At 34.6% G+C, this 24,571-nt stretch overlaps 2 protein-coding genes across 2 annotated transcripts; one reads left to right on the top strand and one right to left on the bottom strand.

Annotated features, from left to right (window-relative positions):
* Window positions 1–432: 432 nt before the first annotated feature.
* On the top strand, window positions 433–2,267 carry LOC135144850 (acidic mammalian chitinase-like). Its single transcript, XM_064076978.1, has 6 exons — window positions 433–544; window positions 600–740; window positions 795–1,027; window positions 1,409–1,533; window positions 1,586–1,871; window positions 1,928–2,267. Exons 1-6 carry the CDS (start codon window positions 475–477, stop codon window positions 2,165–2,167), a joined length of 1,095 nt encoding a protein of 364 aa, XP_063933048.1. The 5' UTR covers window positions 433–474; the 3' UTR covers window positions 2,168–2,267.
* On the bottom strand, window positions 2,258–18,435 carry Ter94 (Transitional endoplasmic reticulum 94). Its single transcript, XM_064076977.1, has 8 exons — window positions 18,251–18,435; window positions 17,724–18,083; window positions 6,188–6,380; window positions 5,970–6,135; window positions 4,379–5,331; window positions 3,640–3,823; window positions 3,294–3,580; window positions 2,258–2,623 (listed from the first exon to the last, which is right to left on the bottom strand). Exons 1-8 carry the CDS (start codon window positions 18,265–18,267, stop codon window positions 2,372–2,374), a joined length of 2,412 nt encoding a protein of 803 aa, XP_063933047.1. The 5' UTR covers window positions 18,268–18,435; the 3' UTR covers window positions 2,258–2,371.
* Window positions 18,436–24,571: the final 6,136 nt, after the last annotated feature.

Here is a 24,571-nt window from a genome sequence, read left to right as displayed (position 1 = left end):
GATATAAATACAAACATGAATAGTTTATCTAATTATCTCAAAATCAGAAGCACGATACAGTCACATATTTTATATTGACATAATAGTCCTTAATTTAAAAAAAAAAACAATTTACGGAATCAACTTTTGTATTTATTTCAGGATTTTTTACGTTCAGTTTTCTTCTTAAAAAATTTTTGAAGTAGGTAAAGACACATTTTTTTAAGGGTGTGTCACTTTTTTTAGTTTATAGGCACTACACTTTACTTAAGAAAGTACTTAATAATGTACAGATCGCATTTCAGCACATTTTTACTTCGCCTTAATTAACGTGTATTCAGTCGAAGTGCTGGTTTTACCCCTGCTGACGGTGCCTGTTTACACCAGAATTAATGGGAACTCGAACAATATTATGGCGATAAAAATTACAATAAATACGGAGCAGTCGTGCAAAAACTTCATTCAACAGCGGCCCTCCCAACAACCATCATCACAATGTTCAAATTGCTAGCCGCAACAATACTTCTCAATTACCTGATAGTTCAGAACACCACAGCAGCAACAGGTACCTATTTAAACATGTTACCAAATCGCTAAAAATCTATGACTTTTTTTTTCAGACAAAGTCATCTGTTACTACCAGAGTTGGTCTGCTTCATCTTTTTCACCAAGCAATATTGACCCTCACATCTGCACACACATCAACTATGCCTTCGTAGGAATCAAAACCGATGGAAGCTTACGTCTTTCTGGTGGAGAAGGCACTGCCTTTTTTATCTTTTTTTTTTTTTTTTAATTCTGACAAAACTTTACAGATGTGATAAGAAAACTTCGTGACTTGAAGAAGAAAAACAACAAACTGAAATTGCTGTTCAGCGTTGGTGGCTGGTCTGAAGGATCTAAAACGTTCTCTTCGGTAGCTGCGAGTTCTGGAAAGTTATCAAAAATGGCGTCGAGTGCTCTTCAACTGGTGAAGACACACAAGTTTGATGGAATCGACATCGATTGGGAATATCCAGCGCAAAGAGGGGGAAAATCCGCCGACAAGGTAAAACACAAACCAACAAACCACCGAGGTACTATGCCAAATGCAGCAAGCAGTTCTTTTGCTTCTCTTTTTGTCACTATTCATTACTATAATATAGTAATGAATATTACCCACTAAACCAAATTCACTTCGGCCTTCTTGCCACAGACAATAATTATTATGCTTCTAATATCTGTCAGTATCGTACAAAAGCGAAATTTTAGCCTACTCACATCATTCGCTAACATAATATTCGCGAGTTCTGTGAAGTATCGTTTTCTTGACAGAACTAGGAAGTAACACGAGTAACGAACGCCTGTTGCTCAAAGCTTTCCAATAAAATTACACTTTATTAGGTACATGTCTTGTCTGCTATTTCTAACTTGTACCATATTTTTTCAGAAAAACTTCGTCACCATGCTGAAGACTCTCCGCAAAAAACTGAAAGACAACGGCAACTACTTGTTAACTGTGGCAGTGGCTTCAACCCCCGACAGTAGTTCCTACGATGTGTCTAAAATTGCAGAGTAAGCTCACTTCACAAATCCTGATCTTGTGCCATACATTGCCATCTTACAGACAAGTTGATTTCATAAACGTGATGACTTACGACTTCCATGGCGTTTCCGACGGCAAAACCGGTGAAAACGCGCCACTGCACTCACGTTCCAAAGAGAGCCAATGGGAAAAAGATAACGCCAACTGCGAAGCGTCAATCAAACACTGGAAAGACAAGGGGGCATCAAGCAGCAAATTAATTCTGGGTTTGGCCTTTTATGGACACTCCTACAAACTAAAGAACTCGAAGGTTCACGGTATAGGAGCACCCATAAATGGAGACAATGGACAACTTCCATACAGCGAGGTATTAATACAGGTACTCTAGTTGTCGTCGATTTTAACATTATGAATACTACTTAGATCTGTAAACTGAAGAGCGGCTGGAAGGAGGTTTGGGACAACGAACAAAAGGTCCCCTATAAATACAAGGGCTTGACCTGGATAGGCTTTGACAACCCCTCCTCAATCAAAGAAAAAGTGAAATTTGCCACAAAGAAGAAACTTGGCGGAGTCATGATATGGGCGGTGGATCAAGACGACAAAAGTGGCTCCTGTGGCACGAAGTACGCCCTACTAAAAGAAATCAAGAAACACTTATAACAAACTTTCCAACTTGAACCTTTTATTTAGTCTGATTAATTTAACTTATAAAATGTACCTCATAAATATGTATTAAATAAAATATCGCCCTATTACAGAATCTTTTTTTATTATAATTCAAAACTATCTCACATATTATTGTTTGAATTCAAATAATTATGACAAATACAAATAAAAAAGACGGTGCACATTGAGCCTGAACATTTAACTGTATAAATCGTCTTCAGGATCATCTTGGAAATTACCTTGATCGCCCCCTGTACCTCCGGGAGCTGTGGGTCCGCCAGTCCCCGATGGAAAACGGAAGTTAGTACCAAAACCGCGCGACTGTTGTAAAGTCTGTGCAAACATTTCGTATTTTCGAATGTCATTATCTGACACAGATCTTCTGGCGAACCGCATCGCCTCCTCGAAGTGGGCTCGGGTGATTTCCGGGACCGGATCATCTTCGTCCAACTGAAAAAAAAAAATTACATGATGTACTTAGCAACGAACAAATTCCAATTTCAAACCAGAACTCAGATTTTTAATTAGTAGTGTCACGCAGTCGGGATTTGAGCGCATTAAATCACCCGCACTACTAGAAATAGATCCAAGTGATCAGTGGTACACCGCGAATGTCCGCAGTTTGAGAAGATTTCGAACAAATTTGTTTTAACTATGGATTTTAAAACGTTCGTTGCGTATAGTTCAATAATAATTCGTTGAGAATCGAACTATTTGTAGAAAGTAATAATGGTCTTAGATTTGGTGTGAAGTTTATGCCTTTGTAAGATTAGCACAACTTTTAATGAAAAAAATGCTATTTCTACGTCTGTACTACTTACACATGGATGATCAAAATACTGAACAAATGGTGAGCAGGCTTTTTAAAGGTAGACTTTGATTTTCAAAATATGTAATAGTACCTGGTATATTTAGGAAACTACTTTTTAAACATTTTATTGTTCAATCAAAGAATACTTCTTAAGAAAACAATCAGCAAAATAAGAACAGAAATTGGTTATGGGGAGAAATAAATCCCGACCTTCAAACGATATTAATTAAATGATAGTGTTTGCGATGACACAGAATCACTGGAATTTTAACACCCAGCCAACGAGAATTAACTACAAATTTAACTTACGTCCATAGCACTGCTGGGGTTCATGGCTCTTTCGCGCTCTCTTCTTATTTCTGTTTCGATGCTTTGACGGATGGCTAGTTTACACGCCCGCTGACAAATTTCGGTCAAGTCAGCACCTGAGAATCCGTGAGTAACTTTAGCTATGTAAGACAGATCGACGTCTTTCGCCACTGGAGATTTGCGTAGATTGGCCTTAAATATTGCTTCTCGAGATTTTTCATCTGGTAATGGAATATAAATCAATTGATCTAGACGTCCTGGTCGCAATATAGCAGGGTCGATGATGTCTGAGAAAGAAAATTGGCGAATTAGTAAGTGATCGAAAGATAAACTGAGGGGAACCAACCTGGTCTGTTTGTTGCTCCAATAATAAATACGTTCTTTTTCGCACCCATGCCGTCCATTTCTGTTAAAATTTGATTAATTACTCTATCAGCTGCGCCGCCAGCATCACCAACGTTGCCGCCACGAGATTTGGCAATTGAGTCTAATTCGTCGAAGAACAGCACGCAGGGAGCTGCTGATCTGGCCTGCAAAAGAAAAACATGTTAATAGAATAAACGCAAATATGTTTCAGTTATTCGGCTAAATGTGTTAACATGGTTTGATTTAACAACGCCTATCCGAAATTAAACATAAATCATGGTGGCAATTCAAAGATGAAAAATCCGCACAGCTCAAGTTCTGCAATAACGGACCGGCTAGGTATCACTTTATAAATTATATTATCGATATAATCAACGATATCTACAGTTTTTTAAATAAATCTACAACAATAATCCTAAAAGAACATTTCCAAAGTACAAGTATTCAAACGTATATCCACTTTTTGAGACAATTTCATCAACTTTCTGTTCTATAGTCCTTAAATCAATGACACTGTCTAGTAAAAACTTCAGACATCCGTCATGTAGTTTCAGAAAAAATTGTAAACAGAAAACTCGCACTTTCGTAAACTATATAACAGGAACAAAAAAAAGTGACATATATTATCTCCGCATCACAAAAAAATCTATAGTCCCGGTCGAGAGAGAGAGAGAAATATCAAAAACAAGAACACACGTATACAACAACCTGGGACTTACCTTATCGAAAATATCCCTCACGTTAGCTTCTGATTCACCGAACCACATTGTCAACAGCTCCGGTCCTTTCACCGAAATGAAGTTCGCTTGACATTCATTAGCAATCGCCTTCGCCAGCAGCGTTTTACCGCATCCAGGGGGTCCATAGAACAATACTCCGCGCGACGGCTGCATGCCGAACTTCAAGAACTTGTCCGGATGCTCCACCGGGTACTGCACCAATTCCTGCAGCTCTTTCTTAACATTGTGCAGCCCACCAATATCGTCCCAAGTGATGTTCGGCACTTCCACCACGGTCTCTCTCAGCGCGCTCGGACTACTCTTCGTCATCGCGTAACGGAAGTTCTCCATGCTCACAGCCAGCGAGTTCAGCACCTCGGCGTCCACCTGGTCGTCGTCCAAGTCGATCAGGTCCATCTTTTCCCTGATCTGTTGCAGCGCGGCTTCTGAGCACAACGACGCCAAGTCGGCGCCGACGTGGCCATGGGTCTCGGCGGCGATCTGCTCCAGGTCGACGTCGTCGGCCAGCTTCATATTCTTAGTGTGGATACGCAGGACTTCCAGACGTCCGGTGGCGTCGGGGATGCCGATGTCGATTTCTCTGTCGAAACGACCGAAGCGGCGCAGGGCCGGGTCGATGGAGTTGGGCCTGTTCGTGGCCGCCATGACGATGACGTGTGAGCTCTTCTTCATGCCGTCCATGAGGGTCAGCAGCTGGGAAACTATGCGTCTTTCGACTTCGCCGTGGGTTTTTTCGCGCTTTGGCGCTATCGCGTCCAGTTCGTCAATGAAGATTATAGCCGGGGAATTCTTGTCGGCTTCTTCGAAGGCTTTCCGCAGATTGCTTTCGGACTCGCCAGCGAGCTTGCTCATAATTTCCGGACCGTTAATTAGGAAGAAGAAAGCGCCGGTTTCGTTGGCGACGGCTCGGGCGATCAGGGTCTTGCCGGTACCTGCACACATAGGGGGTTAAAGTCGGCTCTAATAACTAGAAAGCGGATTTCTGTCGGGCCAAACTCGGTACGGCTCGTACGGGATGGGAATTCATTGCAGTTACGGGCTGCATTTCGTTTATTTGAGATTAGAATAACGCTACTTCGTTGCACTCTGCTATTCATTCCCGTTCTCATTTACTTAGCCGTTTGACTAATGAAGTTTTCGGGAATTGTATGTATGGAATAAGTGACGATTAAATTCAGGGATTATTACCCGCTACTGAGTCCGGCGATCCAGCGCCTCCCCACCTATAATCGTGACGTATCCCGACAGAAATCCGCTGTCTACTAATTACCCAAAAAATAGTAGTGCGACTGTGGAAATACTCGAGACAAATCTAATCATAGCAAACATCTCTAACATAGATAAGGGAATTCTATAGTGAGCTGGGATGGTACGCCCACCATATTGAAAAACGTACACATTTCCTATACTAAAGTAAGTTAACTTGTTTTCTAATTAATCACGCGAAGTTAAAACTATTCAATTTTTTTTGTCTCAAGAATCTGTCAAATGAAATTGTTTGAAAATGTTGCCACTTTATTTACATAGTATTTCATTATATATTTCAAATGAGCTAATTTCAATATCTAACCTGGAGGACCGTAGAGTAAAATCCCACGCGGTGGCTTAACACCTATCGCTTTGAACAGAGATGGATGTCGCAGTGGTAGCTCCACCATCTCTTTAATTTGTGCGAGTTGTTTTCTACACCCTCCGATGTCGTCATATCCCACGGCATTTAACGCCTCCTCTTCCTCCTGCAACAAAAATTAGATTTATTTCACGATTACGGTACTCATTTAAACAAACCTCTCGTTTAATTGGATCACCGTCACAATGGATGACAGTATCAGGTGCAACAATACAATATGGTGACGGTTCTGTTTCCACAACTTTGAATTCCACGGCTCTCATACCACCACGAACGATGAATACATCCCCTTTGTGGATGGGTCGATATGCTTCGAGGAAGTAGGGTTTTAAGTATACCTCGAATAGATTTCTGTAAAAAATAAGAAATACTAAAAGATAATCACAGACAAAATGGACTATGTAAGTACGAATCTAACAGTTTATTATGGTTGAGACCATAAAAATGTCTTCAACGTCTTAGTACCTACATTTAATTCGTAGATTTTGACACAAAATAACTTTGATAACATCGGTAAATACAGTTGTGTTTTTAAGACAATACATACGTGTCACGCTATACGATAATCATACCATTTTCCAAGGAAGTGGTTTATGTTTATATATTGATTGAATGAAGTGTTATTTACAGACTACTTTTTTTCCTCTCCAGTATTACAAAAACGACAACCATCACACAATTCGACTGTCCCATTAATACCTGTCAAGATTTGGATTTTTGTTATTATGATATGTAACATTGCAATAGGTAGAGGTTTTTAAAGATATTTTAAATGATTTCTTGCAATTATTATGTTGAAAATTTAGATTCTAATAAATTATTATACCATTAATTAGTTTTGCAAATGGAAAATTAAGTCCTAGACTGTTCAATCAAAATTTTACAACTAAAATGGTGGCAGAATACATACATTTTGTGTGAAGTGTGGACTTTTTACTTATACGTATAGTCGTATACGTATAAGTAATTAAAAGAAAAGTGCGATAAAGCAAATAAAGTACAGATGTAGTTGGACAACTACAATAGGACTCCTATGACTGTGACTCACAGTTATTCATTTTGTCGCAATAAATATTGCTTAGTTTGAATTGAACCATTATGGCAATCTACGCAACGCCCTGTCAGTGATTACCAGTATGTTGATACACATTTTCACAGTAGGAAATTTCTACCAGAAAAACTTCTAACATGTTCATCACACGCATAATATAGCTTCTAGAAATATTCGTTACCTTCTGTTTCGCAGAAATGCGTCTGCTGCACTAACCATCAAGTGATTTAATTTTATTGTAGAGATGACTTGAACTTTGAAGTAGAATAAATAAGTATATGCTGTGAACCCGTTTAATGTAACAATACAAAGTAAATATTGCAGTTGGCATTTCAAACACCGCAAATGTCAAACGTTGTATTATCTTCGTGAACTGAACACGACATGTACGAAATCAAGATCAATACGTTAAAAATAATCCTTTATTCTGTAAAAAAGATCATCCTGTTGTTGCAATTACGTTATCGTTCGTAAGTTGGAGTCAATAACGTTGCAGTCTAATATTTTTACATTAAAGATGAATAGTCTCGACGAAATTGGTACTAAATTATTTATAATGCATTGATGAATGTTATTACATGCTTGCAAACATCTCATTTCAAATAGGTTACTTTTTACGTTTTCCTTTACGCTGTAAGTTTTATTATTGTACTCAAAGAACACCTGAATTTTACGACTGTCTCTAGATTGCTAACTTTTAGGATCGAAGAAACAGATAGTTTCGTGAAATTTCAATTATCCCCAGTCTCTTATCCCTTTCCTACAGTTGAGTCCCGCAAAGGTGATTAATTCGCTCGACAGCGGCTGCGGTTGTTTTTACCGCACCACCTGTCATTCAAGGTGGACCTGAGCACATCCGTACTTGCAGTTATCTAAACATAAAAAACTTTTTCTAGTTTAAATATCGGCAAGACTGCTTGGAATAAACAAAGAAAACTTGCCACGACCCGAGACGGCCGAATAATTTTTAAATTTGCTGAACTCAGAATTCAATATGTACTTACATAACGTTGAATGAGCCTTGTTTTTCCATATGAATTTGTATAACAGACTCGGCACAGTATAACAGATTGAAAAATATAAAAAAAATGACTGCGAACTTGGCGTTAATATTCTACTCATAAGGATTTTCCAGAAGTAAATATGGCAGGGCTTTTCCATTTCCATTATTTTGACACGATTCCAAGACGTTTTATCTTGTATTAATCATTAAAGATTTCAAATCATGAAAATTATGATAAGAATATTCTGATACGGTATCATTATTTCGATAATGTAAAAAATCAATTGTATACAACGGAAAAGCAATGGTCCAAACATTCAACCTCGTTAAATACCTTGCCGTAACTCAAAAGTAGAAACATCTGAGTCACCGGAAGTTATACGGAATTTGGCAAGCTGAACTGGACCATTGGTTTTCATTTTCATTTGATTTCAAAAGGGTCAACTTAAAGTTACTACTTTCGAAATTTATAGAAGAAAAATGCTTACTAATGTATATCTTTTGAGTACTTCTTATTTATAAACTGCGTTCACCTGCTCCACTGTAACAGCTCAGTAATGCATTTACTATTAATATTATATGGTTTTGTCGGAAATAGCATAATTTTTTCCTTTTCAAATTCAATTTTCAAAAAATATGTTTTTCAAGTGCGTTATAAATAATATTTTCGTGTAGAACTTGAGACGCGTAACTCATTTAGTTTCATTCTTTTTAAAAATTCGATATGACAGCATCACTATTTGTAAGTTCGACTTTAATACATCATATATTTAAAAAGATAGGAGTTTGAAATTTGGAAGTTAGTTGATAAAAAAATTTGTAAGATGAGTATATTGCAACTTTTTTATCGGACACACCCTTGTGATAAGTATTTTATTTATCAAAAAGTGTTTGCAATAATACAAAATAATCAACATAACAGTGCCTACGCAATTTCGTTTTTAAAAATCGGAACACTCGTAATTATTTTACTAAACGTACAAACAAGGTTTTTCATTATTTTACATTATTCACACGGAGTGTCACGAACGTTTAATGTACACTACGATCTATTTATTATTTTATTTTTTATACATATATGTATTTTATAACGCTTAAACCAACTGTTATATCTATGAACAATAAAAATATACGCTCTGAGACACTTACAACCATTTATAAAAAAATTGGTCTAAAGAGTTTAGACAGTACTTCCCTCGCTGTCGGAAACTTGACGACTGCATGCCTATTGTGTTTTTTTTCTCATTACATTTTTGTAGTGGGAATTTAAAAAAAAAATGCGATGACGTCATCAACATTTTTGCAAGGACACGTATATCAGTTGGGATAGATGTAGTGTAATACTAAGAATAAAATTATTATATTCTCAAATTTTCGGGAAAATGAATTGGGTCGTTTTGAATATTGATTTGTAATAATCAATAAAATAACGAAACAATTTACTCACGTATACGTATCAGAGGCAACTGAAAATCGTGTATGTATAAACATTCTTAATTTAAGATGACAGGCGTAACAGCATACGTGAGAGTCAAACAGAGAAACTGTAAACAAAACGACCATCGGTTTTATTGCTTCGACTTCCGCTTATTATATAAAACATTGGGTTTTATTTTAATTCTTGACGGTGAAATTCACAATTGGTTGATTATAAACATGTCTATTTCACATTCGCGGAACCAAGTGAGCGCATAAAACAAATGCAGGTCTGTAATGTTAAAGTCGATGTAAATAAGCGTGCTACCCTTATGTTTCAACCGAGTTTTTCCTTTAACAAATTTTGTGTCTACCAAATTGGGTTGGTTGGGGTGTAATACTAATAATAAGTGTTGCCTTTAATTTAATCAATAAAATAAATTGACTTCATTAATTTTTTTGAAGCACCTCTTAAGAAAATCTAAAAAATAGGAATGGAATGATAAATCACAAGTACAAACTCATCATATTTTTTGCATTTTAGATAGGATTTATTCAGCAAAATTTAAGGGTGACGTCATCAATTTTTTTAGGAGGGATGAACAAATACATTTTGAACAAAAGTTTACCATGCTTATAATAACTTTAAAATATTCCCAAGATTTCAAAGCATTCGGTTTTCTAATTCCTGATTAAATCGATAAAATAAATTCACGCCTTCATTAATTCTTTTGAGTCACCCTGCATATGCAAATCCAAAATGATTTATTCGGCAAACTTTCGAGCTGACGTCATCAAGTTTTTGGAGGGGATAAGCAAATATATTTTGACCAAATATTTATTATGCTCTTTATGACCTTAAAACATCTGCAAGATTTCAGAGCATTCGGTTTTGTAGTTCCTGATTAAATCAATAAAATATATTTACGCATTCATTAATTTTTTTGAGTCACCCTGTATATGCAAATCGAAAAAATTTGAATGGAATGATAAATCACAAGAAGAGACTCACCATATTTTGTACATTTTAGATAGGATTTTTTCAGCAAAATTTTGTGGTGACGTCATAAATTTTTTAGGGGGGACGACCAAATACGTTTTGATCAAAAATTTACCATGCTTATGATAATTTTAAAATATCTTCAAGATTTCGAAGCATTCGGTTTTGTAGTTCCTGAGTAAATCAGTAAAATAAATTTACGCTTTCATTTATTTTCTTGAATCACCCTGTATATGCAAATCCAAAAAATATGAATGGAGTGATAGATCACAAGTACAGACTGATCATATTTTGTACATTTTAGATATGATTTATTCGGCAAATTTTCGAGCTGACGTCATCAAGTTTTTGGAGAGGATAAGCAAATATATTTTGACTAAACATTTATTATGCTCTTTATAACCTTAAAACATCTGCAAGATGTCAGAGCATTCGGTTTTGTAGTTCCTGATTAAATCAATAAAATATATTTACGCATTCATTAATTTTTTTGAGTCACCCTGTATATGCAAATCTAAAAAATATGAATGGAGTGATAGATCACAAGTACAGACTCATCATATTTTGTACATTTTAGATATGATTTATTCGGCAAACTTTCGAGCTGACGTCATCAAGTTTTTGGAGGGGATAAGCAAATATATTTTGACCAAATATTTATTATGCTCTTTATGACCTTAAAACATCTGCAAGATTTCAGAGCATTCGGTTTTGTAGTTCCTGATTAAATCAATAAAATATATTTACGCATTCATTAATTTTTTTGAGTCACCCTGTATATGCAAATCTAAAAAATATGAATGGAGTGATAGATCACAAGTACAGACTCATCATATTTTGTACATTTTAGATATGATTTATTCCACAAACTTTTGAGCTGACGTCATCAAGTTTTTGGAGGGGATAAGCAAATATTTTTTGACTAAAGATTTATGATGCTCTTTATAGCCTTAAAACATCTGCAACATTTCAAAGCATTCTGGTTAGCAGATTAAAAATTAAATTTCAAAATGTTGTTTTATAATTTTGATTTTTTTTCCAAAAATCTGGACGTTTCGGGTGAAAAGTCGATTCAGAGTTGTAAACTACATGTGTAGGACTATGTTATTTTATACAATTGAAAACCCATTTACTATGTACAATTTTGAAGTGACGTCATAGCATTAGTGGTGGGGATGATTAGACAAATTTTGGTTAGCGTTTTACCATCTACATGATATTCTTAATATAAGTACAAAATTTGACAACAATCGGTCGAGTACTTTCGGAGATTATCTGTCTAATAAAAATCCGGGACAACAGACGGACAGACGGACGGACAGACGGACGGACAGACGGAAATGGGAAACCTATTTCTTCGTCTTCTAGGGGTCATGAAAGATCGAGAAAACGTAAAAGTAGAGAGTCGGCCGACGGACTCGATTACAATACTTCCTTTGCTTACGCTCGGGAAGTAAAAAAACACAAATGTTACTCTTTTAGAAATATCGCGTCATGTAATTCTGCAATATACTTATTTTATTCTATTTTAGAATCGTAATCTTGTTACTTCCCGAGCGTAAGCAAAGGAAGTATTGTAATCGAGTCCGTCGGCCGACTCTCTACTTTTACGTTTTCTCGATCTTTCATGACCCCTAGAAGACGAAGAAATAGGTCTCCCATTTCCGTCTGTCTGTCCGTCTGTCCGTCTGTCCGTCCGTCTGTCCGTCTGTCCGTCTGTCCGTCTGTTGTCACGGATTTTTATTAGACAGATAATCTCCGAAAGTACTCGACCGATTGTTGTGAAATTTTGTACTTATATTAAGAATATCATGTAGATGGTAAAACGCTAACCAAAATTTGTCGAATCATCCCCACCACTAAAGCGATGACGTCACTTCAAAATTGTACATAGTTGTACATGGGTTTTCAATTGTATAAAATAACATAGTCCTACACATGTAGTTTACAACTCTGAATCGACTTTTCACCCGAAACGTCCAGATTTTTGGAAAAAAAATCAAAATTATAAAACAACATTTTGAAATTTAATTTTTAATCTGCTAACCAGAATGCTTTGAAATGTTGCAGATGTTTTAAGGCTATAAAGAGCATCATAAATCCTTAGTCAAAAAATATTTGCTTATCCCCTCCAAAAACTTGATGACGTCAGCTCAAAAGTTTGTGGAATAAATCATATCTAAAATGTACAAAATATGATGAGTCTGTACTTGTGAACTATCACTCCATTAATATTTTTTGGATTTGCATATACAGGGTGACTCAAAAAAATTAATGAATGCGTAAATATATTTTATTGATTTAATCAGGAACTACAAAACCGAATGCTCTGAAATCTTGCAGATGTTTTAAGGTCATAAAGAGCATAATAAATGTTTAGTCAAAATATATTTGCTTATCCCCTCCAAAAACTTGATGACGTCAGCTCGAAAGTTTGCCGAATAAATCATATCTAAAATGTACAAAATATGATGAGCCTGTACTTGTCATTTATCACTCCATTCATATTTTTTGGATTTGCATATACAGAGTGACTCAAAAAAATTAATGAATGCGTAAATTTATTTTATTGATTTAATCAGGAACTACAAAACCGAATGCTTTGAAATCTTGCAGATGTTTTAAGGTTATAAAGAGCATAATAAATTTTTAGTCAAAATGTATTTGGTTATCTTCTACAAAAAACTGATGACGTCAGCTCAAAAGTTTTCCGAATAAATCGTATCTAAAATGTACAAAATATGATGAGTCTGTACTTGTGATTTATCATTCCATTCATATTTTTGGATTTGCATATGCAGGGTGACTCAAAAAAATTAATGAAGGCGTGAATTTATTTTATCGATTTAATCAGGAATTACAAAACCGAATGCTTTGAAATCTTGGGAATATTTTAAAGTTATTATAAGCATGGTAAACTTTTGTTCAAAATGTATTTGTTCATCCCTCCTAAAAAAATTGATGACGTCACCCTTAAATTTTGCTGAATAAATCCTATCTAAAATGCAAAAAATATGATGAGTTTGTACTTGTGATTTATCATTCCATTCATATTTTTTAGATTTTCTTAAGAGGTGCTTCAAAAAAATTAATGAAGTCAATTTATTTTATTGATTAAATTAAAGGCAACACTTATTATTAGTATTACACCCCAACCAACCCAATTTGGTAGACACAAAATTTGTTAAAGGAAAAACTCGGTTGAAACATAAGGGTAGCACGCTTATTTACATCGACTTTAACATTACAGACCTGCATTTGTTTTATGCGTTCACTTGATTCCGCGAATGTGAAATAGACATGTTTATAATCAACCACTTGTGAATTTCACCGTCAAGAATTAAAATAAAACCCAATGTTTTATATAATAAGCGGAAGTCGAAGCAATAAAACCGACGGTCGTTTTGTTTACAGTTTCTGTGTTTGGCTCTCACGTATGCTGTTACGCCTGTCATCTTAAATTAACAATGTTTATACATACACGATTTTCAGTTGCCTCTGATACGTAGGTATACGTGAGTAAATTGTTTCGTTATTTTATTGATTATTACAAATCAATATTCAAACGACCCAATTCATTTTCCCGAAAATTTGAGAATATAATAATTTTATTCTTAGTATTACACTACATCTATCCCAACTGATATACGTGTCCTTGCAAAAATGTTGATGACGTCATCGCAATTTTTTTTTAAATTCCCACTACAAAAATGTAATGAGAAAAAAAACACAATAGGCATGCAGTCGTCAAGTTTCCGACAGCGAGGGAAGTACTGTCTAAACTCTTTAGACCAATTTTTTTTCTACTTTGCGTCGCTAAGGAACTCTTTACGAAACCCATTTGGGTATCGAAACAGATCTCATTATGAAACGCGATTTTTTATCTTACTAGGTTGGTGGTACCCGCGACGCTGGTTAAACGTTAAAACAAAACTACATAACCTCACAACTATTAAAACCTTTTTAATTGTTCAATGTGTGCCCAGATCCTTGGAATCATTGCAAACATTAATGGTAACATTACAAGAATTCTGAGCAGTAATGGTGATGCCTGGGAAATTTGACCAGGAACAAAGTTTTGTTGGATTGCTCGTATATCTCTGATGTGCTGGCGCTTGTGCCTTGTACTCGGATGCAATGAGAACATTTTTTATTATAATTTTCACATTATTTTCACTACACTACCGTTCAAAGTTCTCAAATTCTTTTGTATACAAGTCCTTAGGCTTCTGGGCAACAGTTTTGTAACTGTATCCTCGGCAATTTCGCGAAATTCGGACGGGGTACAATTTCCCTCGCTTTCCATAACCCTTGTTTAAAGAATTATTCGCAAAATTAAATTTCGTTGTTCAAATGTTTGAAAATACCACCCGTAATAATGTAGACAAAAAATCCCTAAATCTCCTTTTTTTTATTTTACCGAATTTTTGATTAAATAACGCGCAAAGTAGAAAAAATAGTGTATTATACTCGTTTCATAAGACGCATCGTCGCACTCGTGTCTTTGAAGCACTCGTGCGCCAATAGAGCGTCTTATGCAACTTATGTAATAATATACTATTATAAGCACCCAAATGCGGGCGTAAGTTGGCCTTTATCGCACAAATCTGTCAAAAATTGCTAAGCAACAATTGATTATTCATTTACCCTACTCAATTATTATTCAAACAAGCTTCGATACTCAACATTTTTTTTTAAGTTGGAAAAATAATATTTTATCAAATCATTACCTGACCGACTTCAAATTCTTCTAAACTTTCTTTTGAATAAACGTTTTCCGCTTCTTTAATTTGCATTTTGAAAAACGAATTATTAAATAATGAACGTGGTATCCATAACAACATCAAAATAATAGCCAGCTATGTATTAAAGTTCGCATCGGCACAATTCACAGTCTTGCCGAAAATACTCAATATTTCGTTAAAAATAGTTTATAGACTAAAATAGAATATAAAACGTGGTATGTACCACGTGCATAATTGTCGATTGTGGCACTCGGGGAATTAAAAGCCCTCCTTCGTCGGGCTTTAAACATTCCCTGGTGCCACAATCTCCCTGATCATGCCCTTAATACATAAATAACTAGTATTCTATTTAAGAATTGTTTATAAGCACCTAAATGCAGGAATAAATTGGCCTTTATGGCACAAATCAGTCGAAAATTGCTAAGCAACAATTGATTATTCATTTACATTAATTAATGATTCAAACAAGCTTCGATATTCAACATTTTGATTAAAGTTGGAAAAATAATATTTCATCAAATAGTTCCCTGACCGACTTTAAATTCTTCTAAAATTTCCTTTAAATAAACGTTTTTCGCTTCTTCAGTTTGCACTTTGAAAATCGAATTATTTGACAAATAAAGGACGTCGTATCCATAACTACAGCAAAATAATAGCCAACTATGTATTAAAGTTCGCATCGGCATGATTCACACAATATTGCCAGAAATGCTCAATATTTCGTTAAAAATATTTTAGAAACTAAAATAGAACAAAACGTATGCACCACGGGCATAACTGTCGATTGTAGCCCTCGGTAAATTAAAAGCCCTCCTTCCTCGAGCTTTAAACATTCCCTCGTACCATAATCTCCCTAATTATGCCCTTAATACAATAAGACATAAATAAATACTATAGATAATTTGCACTAACCTGTTTCACGACAAAAGAAAATTGCGGTATAAGAGGTTGACACCTGTGAGAACACACTAAAAATGCATTGGACTTCAATACCCACTGGGGTATTTCCGTTAGAAAATACATGAAACACTTCTGACTTCCAGTATTGAGCTAGTATTATTATATGGAACACTTAATAAGAGCATCTTAAACCTGAGCATGTATTTGATGATTTACGCACTCTTAGACAGGACTGTTTAATTACCACTACGCGGAAATTTGTTTCACCGCTGCAATCCCCCAGTTGAAGTAAGGTGTGTTTTACGGCGAGTAGCGGGGACGCCTTGATCTGGTCCACAAGGTCGTAGCCAGTGCATCGCTAGGAGTGTTTACAGCTAGTAAAAAAACTACTTCTATATTACTATATTACTTCAAATAATAATACTTGATGTTCTTTTTAATTTTTCAACCACAGGACCACAGATTTGTGATCTTGAAATGTTATATTATGTTGAAATAGTCCAAAAGAAAAATATATTTGTAATCAAACTATCGCCGCGACAGCACTGGTTCTAGCGTATGAGATACAATTCCGCGCGTTATTAATTACTGTTGTAAGATGAAAAATTAGACAACTCATTCTATGAAGTTGAGTACAGTTTCTAAATTGATTCTCTTTTTGGAGTCGCGTTTGTTAATCTCAAAAATCTATTTCAAAATCATCAGTATAATTTATAAAATTTGTACAGCACAACTTAATTCATTAATCATTGCCTTCATTGTTTTGGCGAGAAACGAGTCTTTCAAGCTACTCTACCACAGATGACAGTGGAGTCTTTTAACTTCTGTTAAGCAACTTCAAAATAACTACAAATTTAATAGAAAACTCAATTGTTCATTATTTAAAATAATTGTTAAAACAAAAAGTTCTTGCCACATAAAACATGTTTATAAATAAAAAGAATCATATTATATCTAAGCAGGAATAAATTAAGAAACTTGGGGAAGTACCTATCTACGTAAGATTAAAAACAACGATGAAATTCCACGATGACATCCTCCTCCAGAATTAAACAAATCATACAAACATATATGTAATTAAAAAGCAGTCTAGAACAGTCCACACATTTAGCGAGATAATTATATACATCATTATCAGGCTAAATAAGAATAAAATGAGTAATCTGTATCACTCACACTTTTTGCGCCACTTCCACGATAATGCATACAAAAACTCGTCCAACATTTCGCATCCACGTCAATCATACAAATAAATTTCAAAGTCACCGCCAAACCGTGCTTCTCCTATTGGTTCTCATGCAACCCATTCTGCACCACCATTGGTTGATTCAGATTTAAGCAAGTCATTTATTTTAGCATTACGATTCGTTCACCTTAAAATCTCGTTTTTTCAATAATACAATTCACAATTGAAAACACAACCATTTAAAGACCCAAGGAAATGTCGGCAGTTTCACTGATATAATGACCACTTAATTTAATGAACTAATTTTATTTCCATAATGAATGATCAATCCAGCGTCAACGAACGCTAGTAAATTCCTAAATTAAATGAGTACACTGCACAACCCCAACTTACCCAACGAGTCCCTCAACAGTATCATCTATTGGAAGTACATGAATTCGCTTTCCGTATTTCACATCGGGACATGGCTGGATCCACACCACGTCAGAAAGCCGAACTCTCAGATTATTCCTGACGATTCTATTCATGCGTATTTTTTCATCTGGGCAGTTCTCGTCAGCCAGAACTATACAAACAGTTTCTTTCCTCCGTTTGCCCTTGAGTAACACTGTGTCTCCCCGAAACAGCATGAGCTCATCCATTTTCGCTTGTGAAAGGGCGACGACCGAGTTGTCGTCGTTCGTGGCTTCCTCCACAAGGAGTCTGTTGGGGCGGTCCTTGCGGCGCAGGATTGCGGTGGCCAGGTCATCAGGACTACGAAAAAGTAACTGTTAGTGGAAAAAACGGACTTGAAATTTTCTGCTGGATGTTGCGTAAAGAAGATGGAAATGTTAGAATTTCCTCCATGATGACAAGTTGAAATATTTATGTAGTAATAAAGAAGATGCCGGTTGGTGCATCTAGTGAGAAAGCGCCCTTACCTTTTCCCTTCGGCCATTGTGTTCGGGTTTTATATTAAATGTTCAAAAGCTTACACTAAACAAAACTGCAATGAACTTGAGTGCTACTTTTTACAAAAACCTAAATCACCACAGGCACAATCTAACGATCGTTAGTGAATGACGTAGCTTTTCACTATTTGCTTATTCAACGGTGTCTGACAGAAGACAGTCACGGGGCCATTAATAAAAGATCTCTGTACTAGCGACATCTACTACAGTTTCGATTCGCTGGAAGCCAGCGTGGATGTATACACAGTGACAGAAAATTATTTTTAAAATATAAAATTACGAAAACTGTTGTCCCAGAAATCAAATTTTGAAAATATAGTTTGACTGAAATGTACAAGTTTCGAAAAACGATGCTATACAATAAAAAAATTAAATATCAGATTACAGATTTCTCTACATATATAAAAAAAAATGACTTTAAATCTTTATTCATTTCCACATTTCACTTCCAGTCCAAATTTGTGCCAGAGATAATTATCTCTGTTTGTGGCATAATAGAGAAATATAGTTAGTGGTTTTACAAGTTTGATACCTTCACCTACTGTGCCAGTAAAGTATAAAGGCACTTTGGTAAAAGGATTGTCCTTTACATAAAGATATTCCTATTCTCTAAAACAGGAGTCGGCAACCTTTTTAGGAGAGTGGGCCGCTTCAAAAAAAAAAAAATTTTACGCGGGCCGCACAGCAAAAAAAATCTTTATACAGAAACAATTTTATTAGGATTAATATGTCATAATAAGACAATAAAAATAAAATCTAATAATATAATCACATAAATAAAAAACCTGATTTTGTTGAGAAGTAACATTACAATTCAGTGCGACTTTTGCTGCTGTATCATTTTTGCCAATTCATCCAAGTCGGCGTCAGTTTGCGATACAGAAATCCTGAGAATGTTTTGTAAATTGTCATCAGTCAATCTTGTCCTGTATTTTGTTTTAATAATATTCATCCGCGAAAATGTTTGTTCGCACAAATAAGTACTTCAAAAAATGCAAATCATTGATTTTGCAAAATTCTTAACATTTGGAAATTTATTTTCGGGTAGGCTTGAATAAAACAGTGTTAAATTATTTTCATCAAAATTATTTTTATATATACTATTTGCCTGTAAATCTATTAGTTCTAGTTGTAAATTTTCCGGTGCATTTGTCACATCAAAGTTAAAAGGATTTTCAAATATTTCGATGTCACGTTCTTGCTCAAAAAAATCTTTAAATCGCAAACAGAAATTTTCTTCCAGTAATCTCAAAGAATTAAGATAAACATCATTAGAAATACACTGTTTGTCATTTCTTGTTAACACTGATTGTAAAGTAGGAAAATGACAATAATTATTCCTCTCAATTTGTGAAATAAACAATTTTAGTTTTAACCGAAAACTTTTAATTTCTGTAAATAACTCATTAATTAATTTTCCTTTTCCTTGTAGAATTATATTTAATTTATTGAGGTAAGTTGTAATGTCAACAAGAAAAGCTAACTCGCTTACCCACTGAAAATTTGATATTTCTGGTATACTCTTTTCTTTGTCTGTCAAAAATATTTCAATTTCAAGTCTCAAATCAAAAAATCTTTTTAAAACTTTTCCACGACTAAGCCACCTTACTTCAGAAAAGTACATAATATCTTCATATTCTGCATCGATGTCATTTAAGAACTCTCAATGCAGTTGTAAAGGGGTAGGTGTAATATTTAATTCCGTGATTTTTCTATTAATCAACCCCATTAAACCTGTATTATGACCTGTCATGTTCTTGGCACCATCTGTTGTCACACACCTCAAATTTTCCCATTTCAGATCGTAAATACTAAAAACATTTAATAGTTCCAAAAATATATCTTCGCCTTTTGTGCTTCCATGAAGACTTTTCAGTGCAGCTAGTTCCTCCGTTACACAAAATTGTTTATCAATTCCACGGATAAAAATCAAAAGTTGAGCGGTACTAGTAATATCGTTGCTTTCATCAAGAGCAAGTGAAAAATATTCAAATTTTGTAGACATTCCTTTTAATTTACAAAACATATTTGTCGATATATCTTCAATTCGGCGAACTACTGTGCGCGCAGACAAACTAATATTTGCAAATGTCTTAATTTTATCCGGATAAATTTCATTCACCGCAGTTAAAATGCACTTTTTAATAAACTCTCCATCAGTAAATGCTTTGCCGTGTTCAGCAATTAATTTTGAAATTTGTAAACTCGTTTTAACTAACGCTGAATTTTGTTCATCACACTTTTTAAAAATGTTTTGTTGGGCATGTAATGACTTTTTCAAAGAATCTACTTTATTTTGCCTCAATTGCGATTCTAATTGATCGTACTCATTTTTATGCTTCGTGTCGTAATGACGGCGTAAATTAAATTCTTTAAAAACATTTACAGTTTCTTTGCAAATTAAGCATAATGCTTTATTAAAGTTGTTAATGAAAAAGTAATCAAAAGTCCATTTTTCATTAAATACGCGGTTTTCTTCATTTAACTTTCTTCTTTTTGGAGTTTTATTCATTTTAACTAAAACAAAAAAATAATAATAATAACAAAAGAAAAAAAACTTATGTGTTGCTAATTACAAGTTTTGCAATAAAAAGCAATGAATATTTTTCAAAAAAAAAATATAGAATACCTCTTTTTTCAAATTTAAGTTTTAAAATGTAAAAATACAATCAATTGATGTCAAATTTAACAAAAAAATACGTTGTATTAACTTACCTTTCAATGTAAATTGTATAGCAATAATATTATACATATTTTTTCTTATCAAATTAATTTGGCACTGCAAGACAATGTGATGACACTGATTTTGCCACAAAATAGATTAGTATTATAGAAGCCACACGTTCCTATAATTCACACTCTTTTGGAGTAAGTGGACACCGAACCAGTTGCAAGCGTGTCACAAAAAATGTGTGCATTTCCAGGCAAACAACCTTGTGTACCGCCTATTTCCGGTGCAGTTTACTGAGTACAGATGGTACAAATATTTCTAAAATTTATGATAGTCCACTTTTGTCCTTTTACAGCATTTTCGGGTTTTGTAGATCCCAACTTACTGTAATTATGCAGTTATTTTGTCTGGAACTCAAGCGGGCCGCACAAAAGTTTACGGCGGGCCGCAGGTTGCCGACACCTGCTCTAAAACGTAAAGGACCGTTATAGTCCAGTCACTTTAGCATAAAAAAGGGATCAACCTCGGATTGGGAGATAATAAGTTGAATTTTTGTATATACCTTAATTTTGGCGTTTTAAAAGTTGTCTCAAAACTCAAAAGTCTCATTAAAATCTCGTGTCTGCGTCATAAGTTATTCAAGGTCAAAAGTCAAAATTAAGAGTTTTTCGCGGTTATCTCGGTTTCTATTGCTCCAATGATGTTAATGTCTATTATAATAATTGTAGAGCATAAAATTTGGGACAAATTTTATTTGAAACATTTTTTGATGCGATCAATCGTTTTTGAAGTAGAGGGCGGTGAGAGCGCAGCGCTCATCCATACGTACTGTAGTGCAAGATCAAAAAAAACGTAAGAAATGTACAGCTGCTGAATAAAGATAAAATTAAAATATATTAACTCGTTTTACTTTCTTAAAATTTACTTTGAATAAATTAATATAACTTTAAGATATATGTATAATAGTATAACAAGTATAATATATTATCTAATATATCTACTAAACTTACACGTTTTAAAGATAAAGTACTTAATTATTTTTCTACTTAAAACCTACTTTCAATAAATTAAGATATACAATAAGTATTTCATTTAAAGAGTTTTAAATTACACAAAGTAGGTAAGTATTGTTAAATGAATATATTGAAAATATGTAAAATGTTGTTAAATACAATGTATTAATTGATAAATAATACAAATTATTCAAAATTCAAGCTATTCACAGATATTCACGGTTGATCTTGCATTACAGTACGCTCTCACCGCCCTCTAAGTATCTCAAAAACGATTGAGCGCATCAAAAAATGTTTCAAATAAAATTTGTCCCAAATTTTGTGCTCTACAATTATGATAATAAATGTTAACTTCATTGGAGCAATAGAAACCGAAATAATCGCGAAAAACAGTTTTTTTTGACATTTGACCTGGAGTAACTCACGACGCAGACACGAGATTTTATGAGATTTTTACTAACTACTACTAATTTGACTGGACTATTATAGATCCGTTGCATAAAGGTGAAGTCCTTTATAGTTTCCCTTGTACAACGTATGGTCATATGTGTCACTTTATGCAAATTATCTGTCAGTTTCATTAGTTTTATATAGTGACCGTTTCTAAATAAAAGGAAAGAAATGGAGAATCTGTGATTATTTATCCTAGAGGTAATAAAGGTATTTATGAGTCAGAACAATGATGTCTTTGTCCAGCTTTATAGTTTCATGGTTTAAATTTGTTAATATTAGCAAAAAGCACTAAAAATCGTCATATTAAAGTTAATTAAGCCCAATTTGGTGGAAATACAAATACTTTTACGATGCTCCAAATAGACTGGTAACCAATAAACAACTTTGCAAAAACAACTCCTTTGGAGGGGTCTTCACTTATAAAAGACCAAAAGATCCATTAAAGGCCAGACTCCCCTTACCACACTGACATAAGGGGCCAGTGCTGATATCTCCAAAAATGTGCATGATTTCATAAAATGTTTAATTTTTTAAGTTTTTAATGTTACCATCATCACGAACCATCCTACGAGCAAATAAATACTCCTAATATTTTTACTATATGTCAGGCACAAAGACCACGATAAGAATTTCATATCTCATAAATTAACAAAAGTTAAGTTTAAAAATCTCCCAAGCCCGTCACACGTGAGAGCGATGACAACTCAAGCTGAAATTCCCTAGACTATCCTAGCGAAGTAGCGAAGCCAGAGGCCAGAGATATGTAAAAAAGTCTTTTACATATCTCTGAGCGAAGCTCACAAGAGTCATCACAAGGTCGTTGATGCCACCTGACGTCACAAATGGATGCCTATACCATACCACAGACCATACCAGTGACTATGTATTTAACTCTATACTCACTGACCATACCATGTCTTCTTCTACCATGGTCTGAATCGCTTTTATGTTTATGCGATTGGGTGTCCCATCAAAAAACTGTTAATACGCCACTGAGCTGTAATATATTTGTATATTAGAGCTCAATGTAATACCAGAGAACACAGAGAAGCGCCATAGTTTAAATTAAATGACGGTTGCGGACTCCTCAATTTATGTTGGTAGCAATGTTTGTTTCTAACTAGGGATAAAAGTAACTAGAAGAAATGTCATAATATTTTTAATGACGCGTTTTATTTCCGACAAATTGACACTAAATTTACCAGAATATTACAAGCTGCTTACTGTTTCCTTGACTTTCATTCAGGTCACACGAATTACAATTATAGTGAAACAAGGTTTTTATGGGCGTCGACTATTTAAATTTGGCGCTTGCCTTTGGCAGTTGAGGACTCCAGTGTCAATAAGGGTGGTTTTGCAAAATCAGCCTCTATGTCGCTTCTCTATGTTCTCTGGTAATACCACGGCCAACTGTATTAATAGTATTAATACAGTTGGCCGTGGTAATACGCACATTTTTTGGAAAAGGTGACACACCTTTCCTATTGCGAGAATCATGGATGGACATTTCATTTATGTAATTTCCTCACCCTAGAAAAAGAGGACACTCTTATTTCTCAAAAAAAATGAAAAAAACGGGAAAAATTCAACACCGCCCTCTCCCGGCGAAATTATGTACATTGTTGACAATCTGACAATCTAATGAAAACATCATTATTGTGTATTTTTACTGACAGTTTTGTGATTCAGAAGTTTTAAGGACTTTATAAATCAAAATAGAATGGTATTTTTATGGAAATATTCATCTGGTTGATGCACGAATTCAATTGAAACTATAAATCAACGCAATCTTAAATTCAAACAATGGCTGGGATCAAAAGTAAGTATCACTCTGAAAACCTAAAAAATCGATGTTATTACTCATCAAACACCTAATAATAATTATGATTCAACCCAAAAACGCTGCCTTCCTTGATATCCAAAAGCAAATGTGTTAAATTACCACTGCACAAATTTCCATTATCGAAAACGTCAACTATTTTTTATACGTGATTATAAAGATACTTGAACTGGCCATAAATAATATTTCTCGATTATTTGGACTTCTGTAGCTAATACATTTTTTTTTTCATGTTATTTTCCGCACCTGTAAATTACAGCGTGAGTATTTTCACTGTTTGAAAACTAACTCTGATTAATAACTGTGTGTTCTAG

Source organism: Zophobas morio, unplaced genomic scaffold (genome assembly GCF_036711695.1).
Source record: "Zophobas morio isolate AGI-343-1 ecotype UQ-CSIRO unplaced genomic scaffold, CSIRO_AGI_Zmor_V1 ptg000108l, whole genome shotgun sequence".
NCBI lineage: Eukaryota > Metazoa > Arthropoda > Insecta > Coleoptera > Tenebrionidae > Zophobas > Zophobas morio.
Note: the sequence above shows the minus strand (reverse complement) of the source record. Positions and strands in the feature narration are given on the sequence as shown.

Excerpts from the sequence above, each read along its gene's own strand:
- Ter94 (XM_064076977.1), bottom strand. Across the intron at positions 3,824-4,378 it reads TGAGGGATATTTTCGATAAG|GCCAGATCAGCAGCTCCCTG; the intron begins GTAAGTCCCAGG and ends TTTCTTTTGCAG. Across the intron at positions 2,624-3,293 it reads ACCCCAGCAGTGCTATGGAC|TTGGACGAAGATGATCCGGT; the intron begins GTAAGTTAAATT and ends TTTTTTTTTCAG.
- LOC135144850 (XM_064076978.1), top strand. The coding sequence starts at position 475 with ATGTTCAAATTGCTAGCCGCAACAATACTTCTCAATTACCTGATAGTT. Across the intron at positions 741-794 it reads ACGTCTTTCTGGTGGAGAAG|ATGTGATAAGAAAACTTCGT; the intron begins GCACTGCCTTTT and ends AAAACTTTACAG. Across the intron at positions 1,534-1,585 it reads GATGTGTCTAAAATTGCAGA|ACAAGTTGATTTCATAAACG; the intron begins GTAAGCTCACTT and ends GCCATCTTACAG.